Source organism: Leuciscus leuciscus (assembly GCF_965113295.1).
Source record: "Leuciscus leuciscus genome assembly, chromosome: 1".
NCBI lineage: Eukaryota > Metazoa > Chordata > Actinopteri > Cypriniformes > Leuciscidae > Leuciscus > Leuciscus leuciscus.
The window spans coordinates 64972435-64986454 of NC_138725.1; the positions used below are offsets into that span (position 1 = coordinate 64972435).

At 38.2% G+C, this 14020-nt stretch overlaps 1 protein-coding gene across 1 annotated transcript; it reads right to left on the minus strand.

Moving 5' to 3' along the window:
• Positions 1–1459: 1459 nt before the first annotated feature.
• Positions 1460–9526, minus strand: dnajb1a (DnaJ heat shock protein family (Hsp40) member B1a). Its single transcript, XM_082179550.1, has 3 exons — positions 8975–9526; positions 4007–4572; positions 1460–3282 (listed from the first exon to the last, which is right to left on the minus strand). Exons 1-3 carry the CDS (start codon positions 9183–9185, stop codon positions 3052–3054), a joined length of 1008 nt encoding a protein of 335 aa, XP_082035676.1. The 5' UTR covers positions 9186–9526; the 3' UTR covers positions 1460–3051.
• Positions 9527–14020: the final 4494 nt, after the last annotated feature.

Below are 14020 nucleotides of genomic sequence, written 5' to 3' on the forward strand. Positions count from 1 at the left end.
AGACTGGAGGTAAACGGCTCCAGCTAGCATACTGCTCCCAATAAGTGACAAAATAACACCAACATTTTCCTATTTACATGTTGTGATTTGTACAGTCACCGCGTGTACAAATAACAAGGTCATATGAGACACAGCCATCTTCGAACCGTATACATATTGGAAACTATATTCTTAGAAGGTGAAGCACTGCTACTTGGGTGGAGTGATTACTACTAATACTAGTAATTTTAAGTAACCAATGTCTACTACTAGACATAGTATCAGTATTTAAAAATGAGTGGCCTTTTATTGTGGCCAGCCTAAGGCACACCTGTGCAATAATCATGCTGTCTAACCAGCATCTTGATATGCCACACCTGTGAGGTGGATGGATTATCTTGGCAAAGGAGAAGTGCTCACTAACACAGATTTAGACAGATTTGTGAACAATCTTTGAGAGAAATAGGCCTTTTGTGTACATAGAAAAAGTTCAGCTCATGAAAAATCGGGGCAAAAACTGAAGTGGTGCGTTTATAATTTTGTTCAGGGTAATAAAATGGACGTGGTTTCGTGCGTTAGTGTGGATGACAATAGTCATCGTTCTTGGTGTAAACAGGTCCTTTAAATAATTTAGAGCAGAGGAAAACTACAGGAAAAAATTCTAATAAATGTTCCAATAATTTTAACATTTTAACTCGTAACCTTTCTAGAGCTAACAAAAATACTTATCCATGACCATGGAACATATACAGTCCAGTAACAGACTTATTACAAGACAGCACTTGCAAGACAGCAAGACAGCCTTTAATTGCATGAAATAAAAACATTGACGCAAATGATAAAGGGTTGTCAGGCATGCCACTAAAAAACAGCAATATAAAGTAGGCCTAGTTGTTGTTTTTAAACAGAAAACCACATATTCCTTAACTTTATTCATTGTGAATTTTAAATAGCATGCTGATGTTGCAGGAATAGTGTGCGAGGTACTTTAAACTGTGTGCATATGTGCCCTCGTCTTGGCACAATACTGTTATTTCTTTAAAAAATGTACTTGTGGTAATGGCAGTTCAAAGATGCAATATCCAATTTGATCAATAAAACCACCATCTCATCACTGTACATCATCTCAATAAGTGTATTAAAATAACAGCATAAATATATGGCTCTAACATATGCGGATGCTGAGTTTCCAGGGCCATGAAATAATGTAATTTTAAAGCTACATTTATTGCGAGCAACAGGTGTTTTAAATTGTAATTAATGTTTTATGGTGTTTTATAACTGTAAATTCACACAAATGAATACCGGTTAGCAAATACAAATGTAGAAAGTGAGATGTAGAGTGTGTCATTTTTGCACCACTAGCCGCAAAAATTACACAATTCACACGATACCCCAGAAAAATATTACCCATTAGTACATAATGAACACTAAATTCAGGCATTTTAAGCCTGAAACGAAAATACAGCAAAAAAAAAAAAAAAAAAAAAACTAGAGAAGGGATGGTTTCAAAAGAACAATTAAGTGCTCAAGATCACAGTGGTGACATGAAGATCACAGTAACCCATCATGGGTCACTCCTAAGAGGAGAAAGTGAGTGTTATCTGCAGTGTAAAGGTGCGGTCACAGCCAAAAAAAAAAGAAGAGGCATTCCAATAGGAATCCACACAATTGCGATTTCCCCACAGGTTCAACTTGGTCATGCAAATTCGCTGCCTTGAACAAGTGTGCCGCAAACGTCCTGAAGCCAAAACATTTATATCGCCTCCTGGTGGCTGGCTGCAATATAGGCCATAAACCCCACCCTCTCCATGTAATCGAATGGGACATGAGCCAAAAAAAAACAAAAACAATTACACTTAAAAAATTAAATAAATGGTTTCTGTAATTTTAGGAAGTTCTTAGTGCATGCTGATGTATGTTCAAGATGTAATGTCATTGACATTGATTGACAGCTGTGCTTGCGATTGAGTCTGTGGGAGCATGAGTGTGGGTGGGACATGGATACCGTGGCTTCACCTCACTATCACTACTATGCAGACACTGGCTCCAAATTATGTCATCAGTGCAAGATCTCAACGGTAATGTCTGGGACACTTTGACAAGGTGTCTATCTTTTTTTACTGTCTTTGGCATTGACCAAACAGAGAGCCGATTCATACGTCACTATTGCCCACAAAATTACACCTAAATTTGGTAAATGTGACTACACTTTAAAGGTACGGTCACATTAGTGAAATTTCATGTGAAAAATTGACCAAACATGAACATGAGCGAAATCTGTTTGGGGAACTCGTTTGCCCTAATGCAAAACATCCAATCGCACGGATTCTAATTGGAATGACTGGATTTTCAACCTTGAAAATTCTGCCAAGCGCTGGTAAATGTGACCTAACCTAACATGCTCTGGAAGCACAGTGAAAATGCTCGAGAGCCATTGTAAATTTATTGGGCCCACTCAATTCAAAACTCACAGCAGCCCCGTCATTGGGATTTCACACCCACAATCACTCACACACACACACACACACACACACACACACACACACACACACACACACACACACACACACACACACACACACACACACACACACACACACACACACACACACACACACACACACACACACAGTTTTCTAATTACTATTTGAGGTCCTTAAAAATATATAAAACCCTAAAGTTCAGAGGTGATGTTTTTTTTTTTTTATGTTTACTGCGCAGAGTCTAAAATTGGAATACATTTTTAATAAAAGAAAATATAAACAAATTCAAGGGGAAAGAAACCTGAAGAGGTAAACAGGAGGATGACGGAGCATTTACTCTCAGGGTACTGCAAATTATGCGAAAGTCACTAAACTACTTCAGAAACATTTCACTGTGTTTTGTAAAAGTGCATTGCGATACAAGGAGATATAAATAATACACTGGAGCTCTAATGTGTTTCTCTGAACTTGACTTATTTGTACATTTCTCACTGATGCTTTCAGGTGCAATAATCTATACGAAATCAAAAGGGGCCCGATCACAGGATCTGATCAGGGAGTCTCTCTCCTCCAGAGGTCGCAATGATCAAGGTGGTAGGATCTGAACCAGAGCTTCACGAGCACTCGGTCCCAACTTGTCCGGAAATTTCACTAAGAACTCGAGCACCATGTCTCCTTTCTTTTCAGGACATTTGGACAGAGGCAGTCCTTCTCCCACTATCCTCTTCTTCATACCAGGCTTGATGACATCACGTGACGTCACTGTGACAGTTCTGCCGTCCAAGGTGGGAGCGCTGATGGTGCAGCCGCATAGAGCCTGGAAAGAGTGAAAGAAAGAGGGAGAAAAGAAAAGACAAAGAGAAACAAGATTAACTTTTGCATTCACTCCTCTTCTTTTAAATCTACTTTTCTCATTTATTTACAATACATCAACCTGAAACAGTAAATAATGAGTAGAAATGAACATTAACCTAGATTAATAAATGCTGTCATAGCTCATTCTTTGTTCATGATGGCTAATGTATAAACTAAATGTTAATAAATTGAACCGTATTTATCCCAGGGCTTCACAATTAATCGAAATAAAACCAAAATCACAATATGGCAAGTATGATTATCAAATCGCAAAAGCTGCAATTTAATTCCACAAATATATGCTGTTCTGCATGTTTCAGAGTGAAGCGTGGCACTGTGTGTGTTTACACGTGAGCAGCTCATGATCTGGTATTTTCAGTGTCTCAGAGCAGCTCGATTCACAGTAAATGCTGCTCTACACACACACACAAAAAGAGAAGTTTTCAAAATGTAAAAGAAAAAAAAATTGCACTCATATCGCAACTAGACCCCCTCCCCCACCCCCACCCACAATTAAAGATTTACTTTATGATAGGAATTCTAGTAAATAATTCTGCTTTTAAAAGATGGGTTAATAAATCTCTCTACTGTACTCAAACACTTTTAATAAGCTTAACAGAAGTTCACTGGTGTATATTACTGGACGTTAAGTAACTTTATCTCAGCAGCAGACACTAGACACTCACCTCTCGGAGGGATATCTTTGCAGGGTAGACGATGTCAGAGCCATCCCTCCGAAAAACAGGGTGAATCTTGTCCTTAACCACAAACACTATGTCGGCGGGAATGTTGGTTGGCGTCTCGTCTCCCTCTTTGGGAAAGGTAATCTTGGTCCCCTCCTTCCAGCCCCGTTTGATGTCCACGGTGAGGATCTTGTCTTCGGTGCGCATGGTACGGCCGTCTGGGTTCAGCCTCTTGCGAGAGATCTTCATCTTCTTGGTGCAACCAGAGAACACTTCTTCCAGGCTCACTTTGAGCTCGTGCACTACTGGCGGATCTTTCTTCTTTTCTCGGGCCCTGTGCGGACCGCCTGGCCGAGACTTGAAGGATCTGGGAAATCCGCCCATTCCTCCCATTCCGAAGGCTGCAAAGGGGTCGTCAATGTCCATGTCATCATCTACACCGCCAGCGGATGCAAAAAACTGATCAAACGGGCTACGGCCACCAAAGAACTCTGCAAACATGGCGTGAGGATCACCATGAAAAGTATAGCTGGGGCCGTTGGGGCCGCCTCCGGCATGTCCTTTGAGCCCTGCGGAAAAAAAACAAATGATGTTTGTGGAAAACAGCAAGTCAACATTGAGGGAAATATAAAAACAGCATTCTGTGTATAGAAAGAGCAGAACCAGCTCACAGGAACGATCCAGTCACACTGTACAGTTTGAATTCTTAATCTGGAGATCAGAGTCGGTTTCATAAAGTCCCTCGCCGATTCCACACAACATGCTCCTGTGTTTGCAACATTCAGACAAAACTCAAACGGTCACCAAGGGTCATCAGGCTTCACTCAAAGAATCTAAAGCTTAACTGTATGCACTACTGAGGGTGCTCACTGAATCCATGCTTAAGGCCCCGATATACTTTGAGTGAAATCAAAGAACCAATGTGCGTGACGACAGTTCAAACTAAATTTGGCCAAAACGAGGGCTGCACGATATAATTAAATACAAATAAAAATTATCGAAATGGTTTGTGACATGCATGATTTTAGATTCCCCCTTTAGGTGATTCTTACAGGGGGACTTTTTTAATTTGAGGGGGGAACTGTGTGTGTGGGAGCATCATTTATCTCACCTAAATTTTTGCTCACTCACTGTATTTGTGTTTAAACAATGGGGCAATTGTGTTGCTTAAAGGTCCCATGACATGTATTATTATTTTAGAATATTTCCTGGGGTGCCCTTATGATGTTAGTATGTTTTTAAGATAAAAAATTGTAATAATTTTGAAATAAATGGCATTTTTCCTAGCCTGATTTTAGCCTCTGATTTGAACGCTCTGTTTGAAGGGGCGTGTCTGCTGTGAGACTTCAGTGTAAACGTCCACAGCTGTGATTGGCTGACATGCTTGCATATGAAATATCTAGCATTACATGTGGAACTCTCTCGAATACTTTTACTATTACAGCTATTATAAGTTTTTACTATTACAGCTATCGAGATTAACGAATCGTGAGAAGTTTAAGTATTTAGATCTATTCCCATCACATAAAAGGTTGCAGTGATGAGCATTGAGCAGATGACAGTCTGTTGATCGCGTGAATGAAGATCTTATCATTGCAACGCAGTTTCTGCACTCTCACTAATGATGTAAGTACAGTAAGAGCTTCGTCGTGCAGTGTAACAGCGTCATTGATTTCATAACGAGTTTTGGCAAGTGTCCAGATAAACTCGCACTGTGTGATTGACAGCTTGGGCGATTGGAAAGGGATTGTTCTTTGATCGCTTTCAGTATATATTTTAATCACAGTTTAAATAAGATTATTTTCATCCTACCAAGAGAAACAATGGGAAGTTTATATTTTAGTCACTGGCTTGATTTACTGATAAACAGTATTGAACGATTTTGAGAGAAAGATTATCTGTCTGAACTTGAACAATTACACATTACAAATTCACATAAACCCACTGGTTCTTCAGAGGCTCGGATGAAGGAACTAAAAAAAATACTTTTGTGTTCATTTGTACATCCAAACACTGAGAAACTGCCATGCTTCGCTCGTTTGCAAGCCATGATGTTTCTCGAGGAATAACCAATATCGCGCTGGCGTATATTCTCATATTCTCATGGGCGGGCCAAATTCTCTTTGCGGGCAAAGAAGAGAAAGGGGAGGTGACCTTTCCCCTTATGATGACAAAAAGGGCAAAGATTCTAGATTCGCACGTCTGAGCTTTCATTTTCTCAAAAATACCCAGGGCTTGGTTTACACCTATCAAAATGTCTAGCCACTGGGGGACCATACGCAGGCTAGGGGAACTCATATTAATGTTAAAAAAAACTCATAAAGTGAAATTTTCATGTCATGGGACCTTTAAGAGTTTACACAACACAAAGAAGCTTGATTCAAATTTTTGAATAGAATTGAACTGAAACAAAAAAAATAGCACAAATAAATACAGTACAATAAAGATACAAATGAAATAACACTAACACTAGTATTCAGGTATAAAAATACAACAGAAACTGAATAAAGTAATTAAATGTAAAATAACACTGAATAGTCTTTTAGTCCTGTATAAATTAAATACATAGGCTATTAATCCTGATTCCTTACAATTAAAGCATTCTTTTGTTGTTTTATCAACATTAATGAGACACATATTAGGCTGCTGTCACTTTAAGAGCTAGTGCATTATACGGTTACACCTGCGTTTTATCTCAACCGACTGTGTTTATGAGGATACTCGCCAGTAAACCGCAAAAAATAACTCAGTTTTGTTATTCGCGAGCTGTTTGTGAGGCGGCTTATGTACGTGTGCAGAGAAAACACTCTCTAATAAGAGAGCGCGCGAGTACTGAATAATTTAAAATCGCTTAAATGTTTAAATTGGCAAGACTTAAAAAGACATTAATGATAAACTTTACATGCAACACTGGCCCGATTATGCAAGTCAACTGTCCCGACTCCCGAAACGCAAGAGTCTAGTATCACCACCTGCAGACGCTTGCCTTGTGCAATGTGGTGATGTGAAGCGCATTTAGAGAGAGAAAGCAGACGCAGCACCGCTGAACACTCACGCTGTTTATGAAATTAGCCAACGTCTTGCAGAAAGTTTTAAATGACCGATTTAATCTTATAATCTGCATGGATTAATTTACTCACAACCTACACGCTAAAGTAAATAAATGTTTGCGGGAATTTCCTGCATTATAAGCGCGAGACCTGAGGGAATGATTCAAATTACGTGTAAATCCTTGCAAACCTGTGCCGAAATTCCTGAATTCAGTTCTCTTCCACAGCTTAGCCTATATGGCGAAATACACACAAATTATGTCAAAATGCCGATCTTGGTGGGTATTCACATAAACACAGTTGGTTATGTCTTAAGTGGAGTAAACAGTTGAGAAAGAAGGTGCGCGGATAACAATATACTGGATCTGTGCAGTCCTTAAAGTGACAGCAGCCTAATATATCTGCTTCCGTCTGTATGATTAATGTTAATCAAACAACAAAAGACAAATAGGAAACCACTCACTGCTCTTTGCTGAATAACTTTTGTAGCTTTAATAATAATGATTAGCCTATTAAATTTCTGTTGTTAAATAAACCTAACGTAGGCCTACATGAAGCCCTAAACCTTGCTGCTTTACACTGACATTAAAATTACACTTTGGCTACTTTTTATGTAATGCTACAGTAAAACATTATGGATCACTTTCAGACGGTTTTACACACTTAAAGCATTTTTCTTCAATATCGTGCAGCCCTAGCCAAAACGATGTTCGTTTGGAGCTCATTTCGAAGGTTTGAAACAGCTCACTGGCGCAAACTTTCAGGAAAACTTTAAAATACCTTCGAACTGCCATTGTTCTGTGGTGATTACTTAATGTGTATGTGCGGCTTTGTGGCTCTGAATCTTTTCAGGCTAATTTCTAGTGTTCTGGTGTTCACCTAGGTCAAGCACCAGTGAAAACTGACACCGTTTTTTTCTTGTTTGATGGTGGAAAGCTGCTTTAAAGCAAGGCTATCTGTATTAAAGCACTTTATAAATAAATGAGACTTGATTGCTGAGCTGGAGGAAACATATTCACATCCTATGTGTATGTGATGCTTTTACTAACTACACACATATTTAGTCTAAATATTAATTTAAACCCCAGCCCTAGAAACGAGGGCGGCGCATGAATGTATGCGAAGTCAAACAGTATACTGTTTCTCTGTGTTTTCAAACTTCTTTTCACCCTCGAGCGACAAAGAACTTCAAGCGCGAGTATATCGGGCCTTTAGAGTACCAAAGAAAAGCAGAAACAAATCTCAGAGCAAATGACAAACGGCAATAAATATAATCAACACCTTTAATAAGAGACCTATTAAACAATATCATTTGTGACTTTTTTCTTTTAGGATTTATTAATTTCCACAACAATGCTGTGACTGCTGCTGCACTACAATTGCCCTCATGAGATAATAGCATCTGTGTGTGTATGTATGTGTGTGTGTCTGTATGTCTGTACTTTGTCAATTTAATAATTCAACACATTTTTAAGGGATAGCCTATCTATCTATCTATCTATCTATCTGTCTGACAAATTTTCTATCTATCAATTTGTCTTTGTATCTCTGTCAATTTTTCTGTGTATCTGTCTATCTGTCAGTCAATTTGTCTGTGTATGTATCTATTTATGTCTATTTATCTGTCTGTCAATTGTTATATCTGTCTGTAAATGTGTCTATCTATCCATCCATCCGTAAATTTGTATTTCTATCTGTCTGTCAATTTGTCTGTGTATCTACCTGTGTCTATCCATCCATCCGTTTGCCAATCTATCCATCTATCTATCTGTGCCATGGCATTGTTTTTGGATAAATACCACGGCACTAATTCAGTACCAAATATATCAAAGAACCATATTATCACTATCTAAAATGATCACAGTACTTTGTAAGGACTATCTACATATACAATCTATAGTGGGACAATGACAGCTCTTACCATCCTCTCCATATCTGTCATATATGTCTTTCTTCTTGGAATCGCTCAGGACATCATAAGCCTCGGCGATCTCTTTGAATTTATCTTCTGCTCCGGCTGCTTTGTTTTTGTCGGGATGAAATCTTAAAGCTTGTTTTCTGTAGGCTTTCTTGATCTCTTCATCAGAGGCGCCCTTCTCTATGCCCAGGACCCTGTAATAATCTTTACCCATCACAACACTGGACTAAAACTCCTCTAGCATTCAACTACCTGTTTCCATATGTAGAAATCCTCCAAATATTGAAATATTTGATTAATTTTAAACGATCCTCCTCCTGTCCTATCGAACATGAAGCGCGCGGATGGAGTTCATCAAACTGTCAAACTGCAAGTTATTTATCCAAATCCTCATTTATCGCAAACAGCCGCTGCCGCATCCCTGAAATATGTGCCCATTTTCCCGAGACTGTCCTAACTTGAGTCGCTATAAAACTTTAATATCACACAGTGTTCCCGGCTCACACACTGTAGTGAAGTTGTCAACGTCGCCGTCCGCAGAAAGTCCGAGAAAACGACTTGTTCGCTGGTGCTGCAGATGCAGATGCTGCGACTGAACGGGCGCCTCGTGTGGAGAGGAGTGTTCACTGCACACAGACTACAGCGGCAAGTGAGTCCAAGTACGGGCGTGACAAACTGAGGGACAGCAACAATGCATGCTACCGTACTAATTACTAAATATTGTACTGTACACACGATATAGTTCCTATTATTGTTAAACAGCAAGTAAAAAAAGATTTGATTTGACTTTTAATCATTTATGATAAAAAAATAAATTATATATATATATATATATATATATATATATATATATATCAACAATTACATTTTCCCTATGGCTGGCCCACCAGATCAGAAGCTTGGCCCAACCTGGCCCCACACCACATAACAGCCAATCACAAAATTGGCGCTCTCACGCCACACACCATTAAGCTGCGTTCACACTACATATAACAAGCGACTTTGTTGCTGCATGTCGCCGGTGGCTGGCGATGAGGTCGCTACTGGGCGTTCCCACTACCGGTTGCCTTGTAATGTTTATGAATAACATCAAATGACAGTGAATCCGTTTTCTTGCCGCTAAAAACAAACATTCTGGAGGGAAAATATTAAATATTTAGACCCGTAAAGCATGTAAGTTAAATAAACGAGTACCTGGGTCTCACAACTCCGAAAATATCAGATCAAAATTGAAAATAGGCGCTATCTGTATAAACAAACCACATATTACCAATATATAGTGCCGTCGCTGGTGGGGTGCGAGGCCCTGTGCGAACTTGAAATGCGAGGCCCTGCTCTGTGATGTGTATGCTCAATTGCGCAGTAATTACACAGTCACACGGACGTAGCTGTTCTAATTCTTTTGCATGCATAATCTTGCTGTAATACGTTTTCATCAAGTAGAATAATACATAATCATGGACATAGTCTCAGCTATGACTTTTTGCTATTTATTTCAGAGGGGAAAAAATCAACTGTCCAACAACGAATCCGCCTATTTTAGCAATGTGTATCTAAATGGTCCAGTGGTATAACTTTTGCCTAGCGTGTCAGAGGTTGTAGGTTCGATTCCGATCTCGTATGGTTTTATTTTTCTCGTATAACGTTAGTAATTTTTTTTCTCATCAAAACCGAATATGTTAATCAGTGGTTGTATATCAAGCAGGGACACATTTGTGTGCATTATGTTAGAGTATCCACCAGGGCCGGCCCGCGGCATAGGCGGTATAGGCAAATGCTAGGGGCGCCACTCATCCATAGGGGCGCCAGAATGAGTGAACGAGTGAATTTTTTTTTTTTTTTTTACAATTTTTTTTTTTTTTTATATATAATACTATTTTAAAACCATTAATTCGAAATACTACCACAAAAAAAAAAAAAAGTCCGGCTCACCAATCGTCCCCCGCCCATCGAGTGCTTGAAGTGCGTCAGAAACAGAGCGCGCGCGCGATCAGTTGTTGGTAATTTGTTGTGTAGCGTGCGCGACTCCGCATCCAATGTAGACAGCACTGCTTTTGTTAACGTAGAAACGGGCCTGGCAGCTCGCGCCAGTTCTAGACGCGGTGAAAGTTTCCTGATTGTGACGGAAGGCCGAATTTACATGACACATTATTAATGAGCATAGTCTGCGATAGATACAGTGCCAAAAAGAAGAGAAGAGGATAAAAGGGGATAAAGACAGAGGTAAAGTGATGTAGTGAATGAACAATTTATGGCATAGGAGTAAGATACTATAATTTCATGGCAGTTATTTTTACCTTAAACTTAATGTTAGCAGTTGTTCTGAGTTCTCCAGAGTCCCCAGACTGTGTGGTTTTGTAACAATCATGTCAGTTTTAAGACGCATTTTTTATTATCACTTTTTTATTAATGTTTTACTCTACAGTTGTGCAGTTGTGGGGATACAGTACAGGCCAAAAGTTTGGAAACATTACTATTTTTAATGTTTTTGAAAAAAGTTTCTTCTGCTCATCAAGCCTGCATTTATTTGATCAAAAATACAGAAAAAATAATAAATATTGTGATATATTATTACAATTTAAAATAATTGGTTTTCAATTTATTATACTTTAAATTATCATTTATTTCTGTGATGCAAAGCTGAATTTTCAGCATCATTACTCCAGTCTTCAGTGTCACATGTGACATCCAGTCTATCACATGATCCTTTAGAAATCATTCTAATATTCTGATTTATTATGAGTGTTGGACACAGTTCTGCTGCCTAATATATTTGATGAATAAAATGTTAAAAAGAACTGCATTTATTTAAAATAAAATACAAATATTTTCTAATTATATAAATCATCTTTACGATCACTTTTTATCAATTTAACACATCCTTGCTGAATAAAAGTATTGATTTATTTCAACCAAAAAAAAAAAAACAAACAAAAAAAACAACTGACCCCAAATTACTGACAAATAGTGTATATTGTTGTTACAAAAGATTTCTATTTTTCAAACATTTAAAAAATTTTTTTTTTTACTATTTATTGATCAAAGTATCCTAAAAAAGTATCACAGGTTATGAAAAAATATTAAGCAGCAGAACTGTTTCCAACTTTGATAATGAATCATCATATTAGAATGATTTCTAAAGGATCATGTGATAGACCGGATGTCACGTGACACTGAAGACTGGTGCTGAAAATTCAGCTTTGCATCACAGAAATAAATGATAATTTAAAGTATAATAAATTGAAAACCAATTATTTTAAATCGTAATAATATATCACAATATTAAAAAAAAATCTGTATTTTTGATCAAATAAATGCAGGCTTGATGAGCAGAAGAAATTTCTTTCAAAAACATTAAAAATAGTAATGTTTCCAAACTTTTGGCCTGTACATTTTATGGCATAGTAATGATATTTATGTACAGGTTTATTCAAAATAGCAAAGTTCACATTAAATCTTTATTGTAAATCGTGCTATAAAAGATAATGGGGACTTGACTTGAATGCTATGTAATGCTCTTGGTATTTGTGTTTAGGCTGTAATGTGTGTGTATATAGGCCCATTTATATATATATGCTAAATCATGAACACAATGACGGGGTGAAATGGGCTGTGATGCATGGGGCGCCAGGTAAAATCTTGCCTAGGGCAGCAAATTGGTCAGGGCCGGCCCTGGTATCCACAACGGATTGAAGCGCGCGTCCAAATGAAGACAGTGCGGCGTGTGCGCAAGCCGCACGAGAAAACACTGCGAGCACTTTGGTCACTTGATTTAAATAACACATTTCGATCTTCTCTTATTTTTTCAACAAAAAAAACAAAAAAAAACGAACGAACGAAATGAATGCTCTGCCAGTTAATTGGATATGTTTTATTTATTTGTAGAATTGTTACATTCGTGCCGCGAGATGTTTAAAAAAGTAAAAAATAAAATAAAAACAGCAGGATTGCGAGGCCCCCTATTGGCGCGAGGCCCTGTGCGGTCGCACAGTTCGCACAGTCTATGCGACGGCTCTGCGGCGGACCATCGCAAATAGGGCCCGGGGGATTACTTTTAACATTACCGTACTATTGGTTGTATTTTGTGAATAGAATATTACCAGATAATTGAGAAGGAGCAAGGATCTTTGATATTACTGTACTGAAATCGTAGCCAGCTAACGTTAGCTAGGCAATGTTTACTGCACCAGCCGGTGTTCATCTGACATGGAGAGGTGGGGTAAAGTAATAATTACAAGAGCTTCTCGGTTATTTTAGTCCCGTCCGAATGTGCATCTCAGTAATCATTATGGACAATGTCAGTAAAGATTACGGCGACTTTTACCTTCTGTAAAAAGGTCCAGGAAAATTACCTCAGGTAACGTTTATATTAATAGACGAGACGTGCGAATAGACCCTCTGTAAATCAAGTAATTTCGTGTTTAAGAGTAGTTTCCTGTGGTTTTTCCAGTATTGAGACGCTTGAAAAGGCATTCAGTTGCGTTCTGGACACTAGGAGAAGTCTTCCACAAGTGTTTTCTCCCTCCCTCAACGCAAGTGTTTTCCACATACCATTCAGATCAGAAAGAAGTTCGAAAGCACTTGTAAGAGGCACAAAACTTACTTTTAGCGCAACCCAATCTGAAGTTAATTCATCCATTTTTCGACCGGACATAACTGTTTTATATATATAGGTTATTTGTGTTTGCGCACGTGATATCAGGAAGCAATGTAAATGTAAAACACACACGTTTCTTCAACTTATTAAAATATCTCTTACTTTACTGCAACTATCTGTTTCTGCTTCTTTATCATATTTATAGTGTGTGATTTATAAAATACCTTATATCCTACATCACATATTTTGATTTTGGACGTCTGGTCACTTTATATCTTAAATCAGAATATTATATTAATGTTAAGCCTACTATGAATATTAAAATATGCCGAACCATGTGTCCTGTATAATAGCTACATGAATGACCTTTGCAGCAAAAAAACCCGCATGAAAATCAGTTCGGTATTCAGTGAGGTATGATTAATTAAATGCGCTGACAGCTCCTTGCACCT

Excerpts from the sequence above, each read along its gene's own strand:
- dnajb1a (XM_082179550.1), bottom strand. The coding sequence starts at position 9,185 with ATGGGTAAAGATTATTACAGGGTCCTGGGCATAGAGAAGGGCGCCTCT. Across the intron at positions 4,573-8,974 it reads TGACAGATATGGAGAGGATG|GGCTCAAAGGACATGCCGGA; the intron begins GTAAGAGCTGTC and ends TTTTTTCCGCAG. Across the intron at positions 3,283-4,006 it reads CAAAGATATCCCTCCGAGAG|GCTCTATGCGGCTGCACCAT; the intron begins GTGAGTGTCTAG and ends CACTCTTTCCAG.